This window comes from Perognathus longimembris, chromosome 6, assembly GCF_023159225.1.
Source record: "Perognathus longimembris pacificus isolate PPM17 chromosome 6, ASM2315922v1, whole genome shotgun sequence".
Lineage (NCBI taxonomy): Eukaryota > Metazoa > Chordata > Mammalia > Rodentia > Heteromyidae > Perognathus > Perognathus longimembris.
In genome coordinates, this window is record NC_063166.1 from 67,052,833 (window position 1) to 67,071,399 (window position 18,567).

The 18,567-nt window shown below is 48.2% G+C and overlaps 1 protein-coding gene across 4 annotated transcripts in view; it reads left to right on the top strand.

Annotated features, from left to right (window-relative positions):
• Hck (HCK proto-oncogene, Src family tyrosine kinase) overlaps window positions 1-18,024 on the top strand; it is a 31,310-nt gene extending 13,286 nt beyond the window's left edge. For 2 of the 4 annotated variants that reach the window (XM_048348989.1, XM_048348990.1), the window contains exons 7-13: window positions 1,738-1,887; window positions 2,212-2,364; window positions 4,731-4,910; window positions 6,977-7,053; window positions 10,181-10,334; window positions 13,834-13,965; window positions 15,198-15,443. In XM_048348989.1, the coding sequence (XP_048204946.1) occupies window positions 1,738-1,887; window positions 2,212-2,364; window positions 4,731-4,910; window positions 6,977-7,053; window positions 10,181-10,334; window positions 13,834-13,965; window positions 15,198-15,400 (1,049 nt within the window). In that variant the 3' untranslated portion in view covers window positions 15,401-15,443. Of the gene's footprint in view, window positions 1-1,737; window positions 1,888-2,211; window positions 2,365-4,730; window positions 4,911-6,976; window positions 7,054-10,180; window positions 10,335-13,178; window positions 13,363-13,833; window positions 13,966-15,197; window positions 15,444-18,012 lie in introns of those variants that run through there. The other 2 variants (XM_048348988.1, XM_048348991.1) reach the window with 2 other exon arrangements.
• Window positions 18,025-18,567: the final 543 nt, after the last annotated feature.

The following is an 18,567-nucleotide window of genomic DNA, read 5'->3' on the forward strand; positions in this document are numbered from 1 at the left end:
TGCATTAAAAAAAATTTCATCACAACACATGTCAATAGCCTGGTTCCTCCCCCCATAAGGAAATGAAGTAGAAGGAGGTACAGGGAAACTAAGACAGCCTCTTAAATGCTTCCTGGAGGCAGGTGTAGCTAGAAGGCAGGATCCAGATGCCTGTGCATCTGGAGGGTGGCCAGAACAAGAACAGGGTCTGGAAATCATGGGGTAATTCACCCCGCATCAGCCATGCTGGCTTTCCCAAGGACGTGCATGCAGGATGGTGGTGGTCTCAGGCCTTCCCTTCCCTGCACAAAATACCTTCGCCTTTGGGTTTCCAGTCAGAACTGCAGGGTCCACATGAACGTGTGACCTCACAGTATTGTGAAACGAACCATTTGGGGAACATTGCCGGAAGGCCCCGGTGTAGATTCCCACTCTGCCCCTGGCTCTCTGAACTGGTGAGGCCTGGGCTAAGTGGCTGGATCCTGGTTTGAAGTCTGTTTAGACTTGATATTTTCCCTCCCGACAAACCCCTTCACCACCCCGAGGAAACCGAGACAGAAAGCACAGCCACGCACAGCTTCTGGGCAGCTTCTCTCCAGCTGTGCTAAGAGCAGCTGGAGGCCAGCCGGTCCATCCTGCAGACAGGGACAGAGAAACCAGAAGGAACTGGGTTCAGCATTTACAGCCCTTCTGAAATGGGTATGTGGGGTGACCTGACTTAATACAACCTGAGGCAGGGAGCCCCTCAGTCCCATCCTGCTGCTTTGCCTTCTGCCCATCCCACATTTCATCAGCCAAGCCAGCCTCCCCTGGACTAGGACAGCATAGCTAAGGGGACCTTGGAGCCAGCTACCTGGGTTTCAAACCCAGCTGTGTCATGTAACAGCTGTGTAACTACAGGTGAGTTGTTTCACCTCTCTGGGCCTCAGTTTCTCATCTATATACAAGTTTCATAGTAATATAAAACCTGAACTTCACAAGGTTCATGGTTATATGGATCATATCATTCGGATGGGTACTGGTGGCTCATGCCTGTAATCCTAGCTACTCAGGAGTCTGAGATCTGAGGACTGAGAGTCACAGCCAACCCAAGCAGGAAAGTCCATGAGTCAATGATCTCCAATTAACCACCAGGAAATTGGAAGAGGAGCTGCGGCTCAAAGTGGTAGAGTCCTAGCCTTGAGCAAAGGAGTTCAGGGACAGTGCCCAGGCCCTGAGTTCAAGCCCCACAACTGCAAAGAAAAAAAATCATTCATATAATTATAACATGTAGTCAAATGAATATTATTCCTGTTCATTGTTCATTCATACTTTGCCTGGTATGTGTGGTCGACTGTTACTCATTCAACAATTTAAGCTTCCCCCAAATCCTACTTGATATTGTATTCTCACGAAAAGAAGCCAGTGACATTCTCAAAGACACACAGCACTACTGAGTATTTGTCTTTTACAAGCCTTACTCTTTGGATCCTCAGGCAATGTGATAAAGTAGGCAGACCTAGCTCCTCCCACTTTACAGATGAGGAAACCGAGGTACCAAGAGGTGATGAAGTCACTCATCTGAGGTCTCACAACTGCGCATGTCAGCACTGGCCTTGGCACCCAGGCAGCCTGTCTATGCTCACTCTTACCATTGCCTGCTTCTGTCCAGGTGTCCAGATGTTGCCAGCAGTGACCTTAGAGGGTATCAGGGTGTTGGGCACGGGGTGGCCAGGCCCCAGGATGCTTTTCTGAGAGGGTTCTCTCTGACCAATACAGGAAGCTACTCCTTGTCTGTGCGAGACTTTGACGCCCAGCAAGGAGATACGGTGAAGCATTATAAGATCCGGACGCTGGACAGCGGGGGCTTCTACATCTCCCCGAGGAGCACCTTTGGCACGCTGCATGAGCTCGTGGAACATTACAAGAGTGAGTCCTGCCAGAGGCCACCCCCCCAATCCAGCTGATGAGCCTGGTGCATGTGCCACCCCCCCCCCCAAGCCTTTCTCACCCTCCCCAGATGGACAGTCTTTAGGTTCTCCCAAAGACAGGCTTGAGATGCAAGAGGGTGGAGGACGCTGAGGTCAAGACGGGCTTCCCATCATGCTCTGCTCTCTTGGGAACGTCCCTGATGACGAAAGCAGGTTGGCGCATGGGCCAGATGGGAGGGGAGCAGTGAGCAGATCTCCAAGAAGATCTCTGGCTGCCTGTGCAAGCCTGCGGCCCTCGGCAGACCAAGGACTTCTGTTTCAGAGGGGAAAGACGGCCTGTGCCAGAAGCTGTCGGTGCCCTGCAAGTCCCCCAAGCCACAAAAGCCGTGGGAGAAAGATGCCTGGGAGATCCCCCGGGAATCCCTCAAGCTGGAGAAGAGGCTGGGAGCTGGGCAGTTTGGAGAAGTCTGGATGGGTAAGGATCCTGGGCCAGCAGAGAGGGGCTGGGAGGGGGGAGGCAGAGGGAGGCCATTTGCTTCCAGGAACGCCTTGTGGGCAATGCCACCCCAGCAGAAGAGGGAATTTGAATAACTGCAAAGGACCAATTCCTCTTATAGCGAACCAAATTGTCCTGCTGTGCAAACACTGTTTTGCCTTGAGATCAGGCCTCATAGGCCCAAAACTTCCTTCTAGGCAGTAAGCACCCTAGAACGAGCCTCCCCTCTCCCCCACACCCCTTATGAACCTGGACAATGTTCCAGGTGAGGCTGGCATAGCCAGGGGCCTCACTGGATGAGAAAACAATGAACAGTGGGAAGACAGCTTGGAAACTTCCAGGTGAGTTCAACACTGGCACCTGGACTAAGCAGTTCTCATGGCCTCCCACACGCTCAGCAACATGCTGGATTTGATGGAGCAACCAGAAGGCACATCTCATCTGTCTGTCCTTGTTACTCCTTTGTTTACTAATCCACTGGGGGCCCGTGAGGAGGGGGGACAGCCTCAAGGGATGCAAACATTCGGCCAGCTAGAACAAGCTCAAAATCCACAAATTTCAAGCAAAGTATGGTGGTGAACACCTGCAATCCTGGAGTTTGGGAGATGGAGACAAGAGGATCATGAATTCAAGGCCAGCCTGTGTTTTGTAGTGAGACAGTCTCAAAATAACAAAAAACATACATTTCAATTACATTTGTTGAACGCCTACTATGTGTCAGACATTGCATAAAAGAATGACTATGGAAAGGAAAGTAAAACAGATTTGAAAGGTGAGATTGGAGAACAAAACAAAACAAAATGTCAGGATGGGCATTGGTGTGTGAGATTTTTAACTCCAATTAGCCACCAGAAAACCAGAAGAGGCACTGTGGCTCAAAGTAGTAGAGTTCTAGCCTTGAGCTCAGGGACAGGTCCCAGGCATTGAATTCAAGCCCCATGAAGAAAGAAGAAGAATAGGAAAAGGAGGAGGAGGAAGAGGAAGAAGAAAAGAAAAGAAAAAAATCATAGGAAGTGCTGAGCTCTTAGGGCAGGAGATGAGGATTCTGGATTATAGCTACCTAACAACCAAGGAGACAGAAGCAGTGATGAGACTGAGAAAATCCCAGAGAGGAAGTGGGGGGGGGGTGCTGGGTGCATAATAGCATCACCTGTGGTAGGCATGTGAGGGACTGAGCCACATGCACAGGCATTAGATGCAAGACAGAGTTTGCTAGGCATTGAGGTGGGAGAGGGGCATGCCAGGTCAAAGTAGGCCCTGTGAGGAATAGTGAGTCTCGTATTCATTTCAAGGTTAACTGTTAGGGCTAAGGTGGTATATGGGGGTGGGGGGGTAGAGAGAGGGAGATATGGAGACCGAGAGATAAAGACAGAGAAACAGAGGCCAAGTAGTGGTGGTCGTGGGGCTTGAACTCATGGCCTGGGCGCTGCCCCTGAGCTTTTTCTTTTTCTTTTTCTTTTTTTTTTTGGCCAGTCCTGGGCCTTGGACTCAGGGCCTGAGCACTGTCCCTGGCTTCTTCCCGCTCAAGGCTAGCACTCTGCCACTTGAGCCACAGCGCCGCTTCTGGCCGTTTTCTGTATATGTGGTGCTGGGGAATCGAACCTAGGGCCTCGTGTATCCAAGGCAGGCACTCTTGCCACTAGGCTATATCCCCAGCCCGCCCCTGAGCTTTTTCACTCAAGGCTAGTGTTCTACCACTTGAGTCACAGTGCCACTTCTGGCTTTTTGGAGGTTAGTTGGAGATAAGAGTCTCACAAACTTTCCTGCCTGGGCTGGCTTTGAACCATGATCCTCAAATCTCAGCCTCCTGAGTAGCTAGGATTACCAGCACAAGCCACAGGTGCCTGACTTAAGTTTACCACTTTTTTTTTTTTTTGGCCAGTCCTGGGCCTTGGACTCAGGGCCTGAGCACTGTCCCTGGCTTCTTTTTGCTCAAGGCTAGCATTCTGCCACTTGACCCACAGCGCCACTTCTGGCCATTTTCTGTGTATGTGGTGCTGGGGAATCAAACCCAGGGCTTCATGTATACGAGGTGAGCACTCTTGTCACTAGGCCATATCCCCAGCCCAGTTTACCACTTTTGATTAAGGTTTTATGTTAACATACTCCCTCCAAAGGGAGTGCTTATTTCAACTCAGCAGATGAGGAAACCATAGCTGTTTTAGTGCCCGCACCCAGGAAGTAGGGACCAGCCTCCCAGTGCCTGCCCCTGTGTGAGGCCAAAGCTGATGTCTCCTTCCCTCTGTAAGGGAAGGCTTCCTGGAGGAAGTGGGCCTGCAGCTGGCTTGGGGTCAGGGGTCAAGCAATGGATTCTAACCACCTCCTCTGCTGCCCGCCCCATCCAGCCACCTATAACAAGCACACCAAGGTGGCGGTGAAGATGATGAAGCCGGGGAGCATGTCGGTGGAGGCCTTCCTGGCCGAGGCCAACATGATGAAAACCCTGCAACATGACAAGCTGGTGAAGCTGCACGCCGTGGTCACCCAGGAGCCCATCTACATCGTCACAGAGTTCATGGCCAAAGGTGGGCATGCTGGGCGCCTGGGTGCGGCCCACGTGGGCCCACTGCACCCTGGGGCCACCTTGACTTGACTCCTGTGGCTCTTCCAACAAGTTGTCATGAGCATGAATAGTCAGTGCTGGTTCATCGGGTGAAGGGGTCTCAGGGAGAGACCACAAGGGGACGTCAGAGAAGGGCAGTGAGCCAGAGCATCATGGGAAATGGAAGGAGAGGGGAAAGACTTATGGATTCGAAGCAGGTATTGTGATTGAACTGTGTCTGAAAGGTAGACAGGCCCGGTGCCAGTGGTTCACACCTGTCATCCTAGCTACCTAGGAGGCTGAGATCTGAGGATCGAAGTTCAAAGCCAGCCTAGGCAGGAAAGTCTGTGAGACTCTTATCTCCAATTAACCGCTAGAAAACTGGAAGTGGTGCTGTGGCTCAAGTGGTAGAGTGCTAGCCTTAAACAAAAAGAGCTCAGGGACAGGGCCCAGGCCCTGAGTTCAAGCCCCATGACCAACCAAAAAAATTTTTTTAAAAAGGAAAGAAGGAAGGAAGAAAGAGAGGGGGGGAGAGAGAGGGAGAGAGAGAGAGAAAGGTAGACAGACATGCTTGTCTCCTTCTACAGTGTCTGAGGTCAATGAGTAGCATTGGATTTGTTGGTGTTAATTTGTCAAGTACTATTGATTTCAATAGCCATGAGCCATTGGCAAACAGTTTTGTTGTTTTTTTCAGTCTTAAGGAGGAAGGTTAAGTCTTAAATCATGCATTCAACTTCACAATGAAGGTTATATAATGATTTCACAGAGTTAAAACAGCTACAGGGCTCCCTGAGTTCAACCCTTAGGATGAGGAAAAAAAAAAAAAAAGAAGTCTTTCAGACTTTCCTGCCCAACCTAGCTTTGAACCATGATTCTCAGAATTAGCTAGGATTTTTGTTGTTGGTGGTGGTGATTAAGGGGCTTAAGCTCGGGTCCCTAATACTGTCCCTGAGTTCTTTTGGTCAAGGCTAACACTCTACCACTTTGAGCCACAAAGCCACTTCCAGTTTTCTGGTGGTTCATTAGAGATTAGAGTCTCAAGGACTTTCCTGCCCAGGCTGACTTTGAACTACAATCCTCAGATCTCAGCCTTCTGAGAGGCATGAGCTACCAGTGGCTGGCTAGATCCCCTTCTTTTTATATGATCCAGGTGAGGGAATTGTGTTATTCTTGGGTCATGTGTTATGAGTTCACGAGCTAGGTTTTCATGTCTTTGACACAGCCGTGCTCCACAGGTTCCTGATTTAATATGATGTCCATAGGTTGTGATCTATTATTCGCACAAAGAAGTTATTTATCAGTCTGTGTCTCAAGGTTTGTGCTAGATAGACGGTGGTTATTTGCACAGATGTAAAGTCATGCTGTCTCAGCATTTGCACTGTAAGTGCAGCTGCTTTGTAAATAAAATGGAGCCACTCGGGGCAAGGCCCAACCTGTAAACTACTGTTCAGTACAATATAGAGTAACTTGGGACCTGGGTACAGCCAGCTCCCCATGGTGGGTCTCAGAGGCCTGGAGCTCTTCCCCTCCTTAGACTCTACCTTATATATACCAGTACCCTGGGACAGAGTGAAGGAAAATGAGCTCCAGGCCACTCCCAGCTCCTCACAGTTCAGCATTTATCAAGGATTTTTGTTGTTGTTGCTAATGGGGCTTGAACTCAGGGCCCAAGTACTGTCCCTGAGTTTTTCTGCTCAAGGCGGGTGCCCTACCTCTTTGAGCCATAACACCACTTCCATTTTTCTGGTGGCTAACTGGAGATAAGAATCTCACGGACTTTCCTGCCTGGGCTGGCTTTGAACTGTGATCCTCAGATCTCAGCCTACTGAGTAGCTAGGATTACAGGTATGAGCCACCAGCCATCGGCTCGTCAAGGATATTTTCAGGCCACTTGCTCTAGCTGGCTCCAAGTCACAATCCTTCTGTTCTGCCACAGTAGCTGGGATTATAGGCATGAGCCACTATGCATAGCTTGGGGAAAAAAGTTTTGATCATACACTAAAGTAACAGGAGTACTCCGTATTCCTTCATCTTCTCTTCCCCATGCAGGAAGCCTGCTGGACTTTTTGAAAAGCCAAGAAGGTAGCAAACAGCCCTTTCCGAAGCTCATTGACTTCTCTGCCCAGGTGAGAGTCTGGATAGGAGGTAGGAGAAGAGATGGATCATTCAGTTATTTATCCAACACTTGCAATAACAACAATAATAAAAGTTAACAGTTATAGAGTGCTAGGTATAAAAGTTTAGGACTGGGGAAGGTGAAAGGTTGGAAAAACAAGGGAGGAGGTTACAAGTTTGATAAGAAATATACTCACTGCCTTATGTATGAAACTGTAACCCCTCTGTATAGCACTTTGACAATAAATTAATTAATCCAAAAATGTTTAGGACTGGCTGGGAATGTGGCTTAGTGGTAGAATGGTTGCCTAGCACGCATGAAAATCTGGGTTTGATTCCTTTGTACCACATAAACAGAAAAAGTCTCTACCACTTGAGCAACAGTGCCACTTTGGCTTTTTTTTTTTTTTTTTTTAGCTCTGGGATAGTGCCCAAGCCCTGAGTTCAAGTCCCAGGACTGGCAAAAAAAAAAAAAGTTTAGGACCCCTATGGATCCCAAATTCCACAGATGCTCTAATTTTTGTTGTTTGGGTTGGGTTTTTTTTTTTTTTTTTTTGCCAGTCCTGGGCCTTGGACTCAGGGCCTGAGCACTGTCCCTGGCTTCTTTTTGCTCAAGGCTAACACTCTACCACTTGAGCCACAGCACCACTTCCGGCTTTTTCTATATATGTAGTGCTGAGGAATCGAACCCAGGGCTTCATGTACACGAAGTGAGCACTTTACCATGAGCCCATATTCCCAGCCCTCTCTAATTCTGGGAGGTGGAGGCAGGATTGAGAGTTCAATGCCAACAAGGCTACTGGTGTCCCTGTTTTGAAAGACCAACAAAAGATGTAGTGCTGGCGAATAAGCCATGCATATCTTCCCATGGACTCTTAAATGCTCTCCAGATGACTTATGACTCAGCCGATGTTAACACTTGTAGATTCGTTGTTCTGCTGGACTGCTCGGGCTGCCAAGGGAAAGGTCTGCACGGGCTCAGTGCAGGTGTCCCTGACCTACAGTCTTTACCACATACACATGGAATCTGAGGAAGCAGAACCAGCATATGTGGAGGCTGATCATTCGTTTTTGTGTCTCATTACTAAGGCTTGAACTCAGATCCCTTAGCTTTTTTTGCCCAAGGTTAGTACTCTACCACTGGAACCACAGCTCTCTCCTGGCCTTTGTGTGTGTGTGTGTGTGTGTGTGTGTGTGTGTGTGTGTGTGTGTGCGCGCGCGCACGCGTGTGCGTGTGTGTGTTTAATTGGAGAAAAAGAATCTCACAAACTTTCTAGCTTGGGCTGGCCTTGCACTGCCATCCTCAGATCTCAGCCTCCTGAGTAGCTAGGATTGCAGACTGGAGACACTGGCACCCCGTTTCAGATTGTTCTTCCTATGCGCTGATGCTCTCCAGTGCTCACTCATGTCATCTCTACAGAGTGGAGGTTTTGTTGTCCATTCTTATGTAGCAGGCCACCCCAATCTTAGCAGCTTGCAATAGCACCGGTTATGGGGCGAGGTGAGGTGGGTGTGTGCCTGGCTGGAGGGCTGGAGAGGACTCAGCATCCTCCAGATTTTCTGAAGTCTGGACCTCAGATCCTGCTGCCTCTGGTGCCCCCTGCTGTCCACTCTCTGCAAAGGCACCACTCCCTGTGCACCGATCCTCCAGAGTTGTGGAGTTGTGAAGTGTTAAGAGGCGGAGAGGACTCTAGGTGGGGGCTAACAGCCTAGGCTTGAGGCTCACATTCAGTTTTCCTAGCGTGTGCTTCAAACAAGTGTCTCCTCTGTAGAACAGATCATCATGATTCCTGCCTGGGAGAGCTCCCAGACCAGTTTGTAAACTGTTAAGTGCTGTTCTCTGGGTAGTGAAAGGTTCTTCATCCATTTCTCTTGTCCAAACCCTTGAAAGTAAAATCATTTAGAAGGCACAATCTCACCTGCCTTTCTACCAGAGACTTCTGGAATCCTGGGGTGAGTCCAAATCCCCCACACCATCTGCTAATCACACAGCAGCCATGATGATCTTAAATGTACAACAGATCACATGGTGTGCTGCTCAGATTCTGTCTTCACAGACGCTGGCCTCCTCTCCTGGCCTGCAAGGCTGTGACTGGTGGCCTTGCTCTTCATTTCAATGCTCCCATCTTCTGCTCACACACCTGGCCTCTGTGCTGTTCTGTGAATCCCCAAGCTCATCCCTGTCTCTGGGCCTTGGCACCTGCTGTTCTCTATGACTAGAACATTCTTATTTTTTTGTTTGTTTTTTTGGCCAGTCCTGGGGCTTGGACTCAGGGTCTGAGCACTGTCCCTGGCTTATTTTTGCTCAAGGCTAGCACTCTGCCACTTGAGCCACAGCACCACTTCTGGCCATTTTCTGTATATGTGGTGCTGGGGAATTGAACCCAGGGCCTCATGTATACGAGGCAAGCACTCTTGCCACTAGGCCATATCCCCAGCCCTCTTATTTTTTTTTTAATCATCATTGCAATCTTTCTAAAATTCCACCCCCCCTCCAAAGTAGCTTCCTCACTACCTAATCTAACAAGCCCTCTGCACTTCCTGTCCTGTTCTCCCCCTTATCTTTTCCTCCACAGTGCAGAAACTGGGCCTGACTCACTACCCTTATATGTCCTGCCCAGACCGGACACTCCAAGGACTGGTTTAATGGACAAATGAATTTTCCCTAGCCAAGCTTGGGAATGAAGAAAGGCACAAGAGATAAAGTGGAATAATGCAGGCTCCCAGGTTTTCCTCAGAAGAGGAAGTAGTGAAAGCTCTTCATAGCATCCCAGAGAGAAAGAGAGAGACAGAGACAGAGACAGAGAGAGAGACAGAGACAGAGAGAGAGAGAGAGAGAGAGAATAAACAATCGACTGCCTTTTTCTTTGAGGATATTCCAAAGTGTTACGAGTTTCAGAACTCTAGAGAGGCCTCCAAACTGAACCAGGCCTTGAGGAACACCTCCTACTCCACACCCCCAGCCTAGATGGGTGGAAAATGCCAGCCTAATCCTAGGACCCTTTGGACCAAAATAAAGGAAGCCGTGCAGATGCTTGTTTTTAGTTTTGTCCCACTTAGTCATGGCCCCTTCTGCTTCTGGGTAGGAATGTCCCGGGGTAGGAAGGTCTAAGGATGAGGGCATCTGTTTGGGTGCAGATCGCAGAAGGCATGGCCTTCATCGAGCGCAGGAACTATATTCACCGAGACCTCCGAGCCGCCAACATCCTGGTCTCTGCCTCGCTGGTGTGTAAGATCGCGGACTTCGGCCTGGCCCGGATCATTGAGGACAATGAGTACACAGCTCGGGAAGGTAAGGAATGTTGCTCACATGCCTAGCTGGATGGGCTTTGTGTGTTGAGGGTGGATGCCTGGAAAAGGCAGAGATCCATCCCAGTGTGACCTCTGCATTATTAAGCTCAGTAGGTAGGTTCTTGTGCAGAATTTCTTGGACCTGTGTCTCATCAGGACTTCAAGAGAGAAACTGCAGTTTGAGATGTTAAGATTCATTTCAGGGGCTGGGAATATAGCCTAGTGGTAAAGTGCTTGCCTACCATACATGAAGCCCTGGGTTTGATTCCTCAGCACCACATATATAGAAAAAGCCAGGAGTGGTGCTGTGGCTCAAGTGGGAGAGTGCTAGCCTTGAGCAAAAAGAAACCAAGGACAGTGCTCAGGCCCTGAGTTCAAGCCCCAGCACTTGCAAAAAAATTTTTAAAAAGATCCATTTCAGACTTAGGCAAGCTCATGATGAAATGAAGGGTAAGAACAACTTTGGGCATAAGTAGACAAAAACTGTCCCCACACAGTATATGTAAATTGTGGTTTAGTCACAGGATGCAGCAATGACAAGAACACACCAGTACCACTTGCAAGTAAACAATGACTCTTGAAGACATAATATCAAAATGTAATAAGTCAGACAAAAAAAACCAGTAGAAAGCTGAGATCTGAGGATTGAGGTTCAAAGTCAGCCAAGGAAGGAGTGTCTCTGAGACTCTTATCTCCAACTAACCACCAGATAATCAGAAGTGGCACTGTGGCTCAAAGTGGTAGAGTGCAAGCCTTGAGCAAAAGAGCTAAGGGACAGTGCCTAGGCCCTGAGTTCAAGCCCCATGACCAACAAAAAAACAAAACAAGTAGACACTGATTGGCTCTGTTGATAGTGAGACTCAAATGCAGTCAAAACTCATATATAGTAGTTCCATCGCATTAGTCCTAATAGTAAAAAAATGAAAACATTAATGAATGTCCACCAGTGGATGAACAGATAAACTCTCTATACAATGGAAACTTAAAGAGTCATAAAGTAAAATGACATGTGGAAAGATGCTACAATCTATGTGAGCCCTGACAATGTCATGCTATGTGGAAACCCAGGCTGTATGTTTCCCGGTGCTTGCAGAATATGAATCACTGGCTGCACAGGGCTGGGGCAGGAGCTGACAAGAAAGGAAGTGAGTACTATGAGGTGTTTTGGAGGTGTGATACAAAATGTCCCAAAATTCACAACTTTGTGAATATTATAAAAAGCTGTTAAATTGCACTTTAGATGAATGGATTTTATGGTCTATGCACTAGAAGGTGTTAAGGGGAAAAAAATGCAAATTTCATTTCTGTCCACAGAGGTGAAAACTGGCTAGAGCAGGGAAGTATTGATGAGGAAAGGCAGGAGGGGGAGGGAGAAAGGCAGGGAGGGGAGGGGACCTTCTGAAATACTGAATGTGTTCTCCAGGATTAGAAGGTGGTTACAAGGGCATGCACACACATAAAATCTGAATATAGTTTGCCCAGATGGTTCAAGCCTGTAATCCTAGTTAGTCTGGAGGCTAAGATCTAAGGATCATGTTTCAGTCCTGGTAGAAACTCTAATCATCAAAAAGCCAGAAGTGGGGCTGGGAATGTGGCTTAGTGGTACTTGCCTTGCATGCATGAAGCCCTGGGTTCGATTCCTTAGCACCACATAAAAAGAAAAAGCCAGAAGTGGTTCTGTGACTCAAGTGGTAGAGTGTTAGTCTTGAGCAAGAAGAAGCCAGGGACAGTGCTAGTGCTCAGGCCCTGAGTTCAAGCCCCAGGACTGGCAAAAAAAAAAAAGCCAGAAGCGGAGCTGTGGCTCAAGTGGTAGACCATTAGCCTTAAGTAAAAAAGCTCAGGGACAATGCCCAAGTCCTGAGCTCAAGCCCCAGGACTAGCATACACATGCATACACACACATGCACACACATGCACACAGACACACACACAGACACAATTGAGTTTACTGGTGCCTTAAAGAGTTGTATGCTTTATTTCATGTTTGTCATGGCTTAATAAAAAAGTTTAAACTCAAAAAGATTAAAGTAGAATGTATAATTCATAAGACAAGAGAGAATAAGCAGGATATAAAGAAAATTATCAGGGCTGGGAACATGGCCTAGTGGCAAGAGTGCTTGACTTGTATACATGAAGCCCTGGGTTCAAACCCCCAGCACCACATATATAGAAAACAGCCAGAAGTGGCGCTGTGGCTCAAGTGGCAGAGTGCTAGCCTTGAGCAAAGAGAAGCCAGGGACAGTGCTCAGGCCCTGAGTCCAAGGTCCAGGACTGGCCAAAAAAAAAGAAAAGAAAAGAAAAGAAAAGAAAAGAAAATTATCAGCCAGGCACCGGTGGCTCATGCCTGTAGTCCTAGTTACTCATGAGGCTGAGATCTAAGGATTGCAATTCAAAGCCAGCCATGGAAGGAAACCCTTTGAGTCTCTTATCTCCACTCAACTACTAAAAAAAACCTGTAAGTGGCACTGTGGCTCAAGTGGTAGAGCACTCACCTTGAGCAAAAGAATCTCAGAGGCAGCACCCAGCGTTCAAGCCACAGGACCAGGGAAAGAAAGGGAGGAAGGGCGGGTGGCGAGAAAATTATCAAGATCCAAACTTAAGGAAAAGACACACATACACAAACACATGTAGGTGAACCTACACCCCACCCCCCCAAAATCCCAACAATTATATATTTAGTCATAATGCAAGTCTCACCAAATTCCAAAGGTCCAGAATTATCTTGGCTCAACATAGGACTTTTTGACTCTATTCAACATAGGACTTTTTGACTCTATGATGGTATAAAACAATTGCATTTGGAAGAACCTCTGTCTGCCCTTTAGAGCTTTCATCTCTGTTCCAGTTCCCTCATCAGCCATTGGATGCTGTGATGAGCCTGAGCTCCTAGTTAAAGGGTAAACACCTGAGACTCTCTCCCTGCTGTGTTTTGTGTGGTTCTGCTAGGGTGTTTCATAGGTTAGCTGTATTCAATGCACTTTGACTCGTAGTATTTTTGACTTACCATAGCCCAGGAGCTAACCATGCTCAGGAGCACTGTGGATCTTATAGACCATATTTACCAGTCATATAAACACTGGCAAGGGAAAGCAAGGGAAGAGGGAGGACACACACACACACACACACACACACACACACACACACACACACACACACACCCCTACCTCAGAGGCCAGAGCTTCCCTGCTCCACTGCCAGGGTATTAGCTGTGACCTGGACTCTTGGCTCCCTGAAGTCCTCTTGTGATCTCTAGGACCCTCCCTTCTAAGTTACAGTTCACAGGGGTGTGAGCTCAGTTGGTGCAGTGGTCCCCCTAAAGAGGGCACCCTCCTGTGCCACGTTCCCTGCCCACGCCTCAGGCTCCCACAAAACCCCACGTGGCAGGGGCATTGCTGTTCTGCAGAGGCAGCTGCTGGCTGCTGTGGCCCCTGCCCTGATCCCCCATCTTTGCAGAGGTTCCCCCTTGCTCCCCCCTGACTCTGCTGTGTGCAATTCTGCAGGGGCCAAGTTCCCCATCAAGTGGACAGCTCCAGAGGCCATCAACTTCGGCTCATTCACCATCAAGTCAGATGTCTGGTCCTTTGGTATCCTGCTGATGGAGATTGTCACCTTCGGCCGGATCCCTTACCCAGGTAGGGAAAGGGGCATCGACTTAGGGTGGCTCCAAGAACCCAGCCTGGCAATGGCACCTCTCTTTAATATGTCAGTGAAACAGATCTCGGTCCTCCCTCAAACTCCCTTCTCCTTTTCCATTTCTATTAGAGGTCCCCTGTCCATTTCCCAAGTCTTCCTTGAGCCTTCCTTCTTTCTCACCCCTCCTCACAGTCAAGCAAGCACAAGCGTCCAGCTTTTTTTACTCTAACACATGTCCTAAGTATGCACACTTTGAGCTCACAGTTTCTGCCCACATCCATGTTGTAAGGGCATTTTCACGTGCCTTGCTGTTTCCCCCTCTTTTCTCCTGCAGGTTCTTCCCTGAGCTAGGTGGTGGTGCTCATTTGTTGTTACTTTTTGAGGCAAGGTCTTACTCTGTAACTGTTCCTCCCATGCGCTGAGATTACAGGCATGCACCACCACATCAGCCTTTTTAAACCTGAGGTATTATATAGCTATCCTATATGATGTTTAGGAAGTACTCGTTACTAAGTTTGGGTTTCAAGAGACTGATAAACTCGGAGATCATAAGCACTTAATTCTTAGAGACAACTAAAACAATCAAACAAGAAAAGGGCCTTGTTCACAGGGTGGCCTTAAGTCTGGCTACCAGTTTTGTGAATACACTAGTACAAACCAGGTAACATATCACTGACCTCCACGTGATTGCATGAAGCTGCAAGGAACAAAAATAACAGACAGCAGCAGAAACAATAGACAGGGTACTGTCCCTCATCCCAAGGACTCTGGCACTGTCAGGCTAGTTTCTTTGGGCTTATCTTCCCCATGTGGTCAGATGGCTGCTGCAGCTCCAGAAACTGCATCCTCTCAGTGCTCCAAAGAAGCAGGGTGTGTCTCCTGAAGCCTCCATTGTAACAGAGGAGAGAAAACAAAGCTCTCAGCTGACTCCCAGCTTCCTTGGCCAAACCTGGGACTCAGGTCCTGGCAGCAGCAGGGCTGGGAAAGGGGGTGTCTGGTATTTATGTTGGGAGAGGACTGATGACTGATGCAGGAAAGCCATTTTCTATCCACTCTGGTTCCTGTCTCCCAATCTACCTTTCTTCTTCTCCTCCTCCTCTTTTATTTTTTGCCTGTACTAGGGTTTGAAATTAGGGTCTTGCACTTGCTAGGCAAACACTCTGTGCTGGTGCCACATACACCCCACCAGAACCCCTAGTCTTCCTTCCTTAATTCCATGGCTCCTCCTCAGGGATGTCAAACCCGGAGGTGATCCGGGCACTGGAGCATGGCTATCGGATGTCTCGCCCAGAGCATTGTCCAGCGGAGCTCTACAACATCATGACACGCTGCTGGAAGAACCGCCCAGAGGAGCGGCCCACCTTTGAGTACATCCAGAGTGTGCTGGAGGACTTCTACACGGCCACCGAGAGCCAGTACCAGCAGCAGCCTTGACAGCAGGGCAGGGTGGGACCTGAGCCCAGGGCGGGACCTGAGCCCGGGGCGGGGAGGGGAGGGGGGGTTCTGTGTGGTGCTCCAGCACTGCCTACCCGTCCCTCACCCTTCCCTCTCCCCACTCACCCTCTGCTCCAGCCACACCGTCCTCATCTGCCAAGTGGGAGGGTTAGATGGGACATCTCTTCTTGACTCCAGTAATCTGCAATCTCAAGAGACTCCAAATTGATATTCTTGGAGCTGGATATGGTTGAATTCCAGTCACAACTGCAGTGTAGACGTGAAATGTTTAAAATAATGAAAATAAGTATTTAAATAAATAATATGAAGGCCAAAGGCTTTACCAAAATGTCAGCTTCCCTGTCCTTCCAGTTCCAGAGTTCTTGCTATATGACAAATCAGAAAGGGGAAGGATGTGCCTGGAAATGGTGGAAGTGCAAAGAAAAGCAAGATTCAATGCTCTAAGTTTTCTGAGTGTCCCAAATAGTGGCTGGCTGTGTTGATTTCCTATTGGTACTATGACAAATTACCCCAAGTGTGGTAGCTTAAAACAACAGTTATTCTCTTAAAGCTGTGGAAGTCAGAAGTCTGAAATGGGTCAGCAGGGCTCCATTTGTTCAGGAAGCTCTAGAAGATAATTTGCTTCTTCACCTTTCCTGGCTTCTAGAAGCGGCCCACAGTCTTTGACTCCTGGTTCTTCTGCCCATCATTCCAAACTCTGTGTTCTTTGCCACACTTCCTGTGACCCTAAGTCTCCCCTTTCCCTTTTTAACTTCCTTCTTTAACCTGTCACTATACTGGAAGCATAATCTGTAATAATACATCTCCCCCAGGCTGCCGGCTGACTGCAGCTCTGCCGTTTATTTTTCATGATCAGACAACCATGGTTGTGAAATGCCACTCATGGTCCTGGAAGTCTGGGGTCTGGAGACAGATGTGACTGCTGAGAGCTAGTGGTTCCTTGGGTGGGAAGCTTTCAAGAGGGGAGGAAGCTGACTGACAGGAAGTAGAGGGGACGGGAGGCAGTAGCACTTGCTGCATGTTGCCTCAAATGGAAGTTGCTGGCACTTAGCTTTTGTGGTGTGGGAAAGATAAGAAGAAGTAGATAATGGGCTAGGGTGCCATGGTACTTTTCTACATTATTGCATCCCCTGAAGGGTCTATGTTACAGTAACCACAAGGGCACATAGAATCCTATTACACCTACTGAGCTGCTTCTACAGGAGCCTAAACTTAAGAATTGGCTATAAAGCCAGACACTAGGTGCTCACACCTGTTTCACCTACTTGGGAGGGTGGGATGGGGAGGATTGCAGTTCAAGGCTAGCCTATGCAAAAAAGTTTATGGGACACCCCCCCCCCCTTCTTGACCAATAACTGAATAATGTAGCATACTCCTTGCATCCTAGCTTTGTAGGTAGGATAAGTAGGTAGAGCTCAGTCCAGTCTTGTGTCCTGAGGGGAAGCAAATCTCTGTCTCAAAACTAACAAGCTGGGGCTGGGAATATGGCCTAGTGGCAAGAGTGCTTGCCTCCTACACATGAAGCTCTCGGTTCGATTCCCCAGCACCACATATATGGAAAACGGCCAGAAGGGGCGCTGTGGCTCAGGTGGCAGAGTGCTAGCCTTGAGCGGGAAGAAGCCAGGGATGGTGCTCAGGCCCTGAGTCCAAGGCCCAGGACTGGCCAAAAAAAAACCCCAAAAAACTAACAAGCAAACAGGGCTGGGGGTGTGGCTTGGTGGTAGAGTGTCTGACTAGTAAGTGTGAAGCTGAGTTCGAATTGTAGTACCACCAAAAAAAACCCTAAACAAATAAAATTTTAATAAGAACAGCAGAAATTTAGACTAGCATATTTAAACTAATGGGGGGGGGGGCAAGTGGGGCAACAGTGTCTGTTCTCCCTGTTTTCATACCATGATCAAAGCAGGAGGTTTCCACGACCCTAAAAAGGTGCAGGCTTTCTCCCCACCAGCAAGGAAGCGGCTGTGCAGCTAGGTCACTAGTTGAATTTCCTTTGAGCCAACCGAGTCCTGGCAGTTTCTACCTAGAAATAGCATGAGATCTCATAGGTGGAGGGCACAGATCCTGAGACTGACCCTTTACACACACACACACACACACACACACACACACACACACACACTGCACTTGAGATGCTAATTGCAAGCTGAGATTGTTTTACCTGTGTTTCTGACCAACTGGCCAGAAGGCAGGATTCTTATAACCTTCACCTCGATACTCAAGCAGCTCACAGAACTCAGGGTACAGATGAAGAGATGCATAAATCAAGGTCGTAGAGGAGATGCTTGGACCTTCCCTGTCCCCTTCACACTAGCCACCTCCAAAAACCATATTTTCAGCTCTGGAAGCTCTCTGAAGCCTGTCCTTTTGGGGACTTATGGAAACCTTCTTGTATAGCTGTGATTGCCAATAGCCTGGGCAGGGAAATCCAGCAAAGCTTGTCTATTTAGGCTTTTTGTCTTGGCTTCTGCACCACCTTCCATACTCCTAGGTATGGGACAGGACCTCACTGGAATGAGGAGGGTTTTTGCACCTACTGTAGGTCAAGAGCAGGTCAGGCAATTTATTTATGGCCAATTCCAGACAAAAAGGCATGGCAGGGCTAGGAATGTGGCTTAGTGGTAGCGTGCTTGCCTAGCATGCATGAAGCCCTGGGTTCCATTCCTCAGTACCACATAAACAGAAAAAGCCAAAGTGGCACTGTGGCTGAAGTGATAGAGTGCTAGCCTTGAGCAAAAAAGGAAACTCAAGGACAGTGCCCAGGCCTTGAGTTCAAGCCCCAGGACTGGCAAAACAAAACCAAAAAAAAAAAAAAAAAAAAAACATGGCCCACCTTGGGAAAAGGAAGTTTTAGTTGTTCTGCTCTGCCTTGGACATTCTGAGCCAAGAAGTGTGGATAAAGCCCAAAATATATACACACACAAACACAGTGACATATCATATATAATTACGCATACAAGATATATAAAAATATTTATAGCTGGGAGCTGGTGGCTCATACCTGTAATCCTAGCTACTCAGGAGGCTGAGATCTGAGGATCATCATTCAGAGCCAGCCCAGGCAGGAAAGTCTGTGGGACAACCACTAGAGAACCGGAAGTGGTGCTGTGACTCAGAAGGGTAGAGTGCTAGCCTTGAATGAAAAG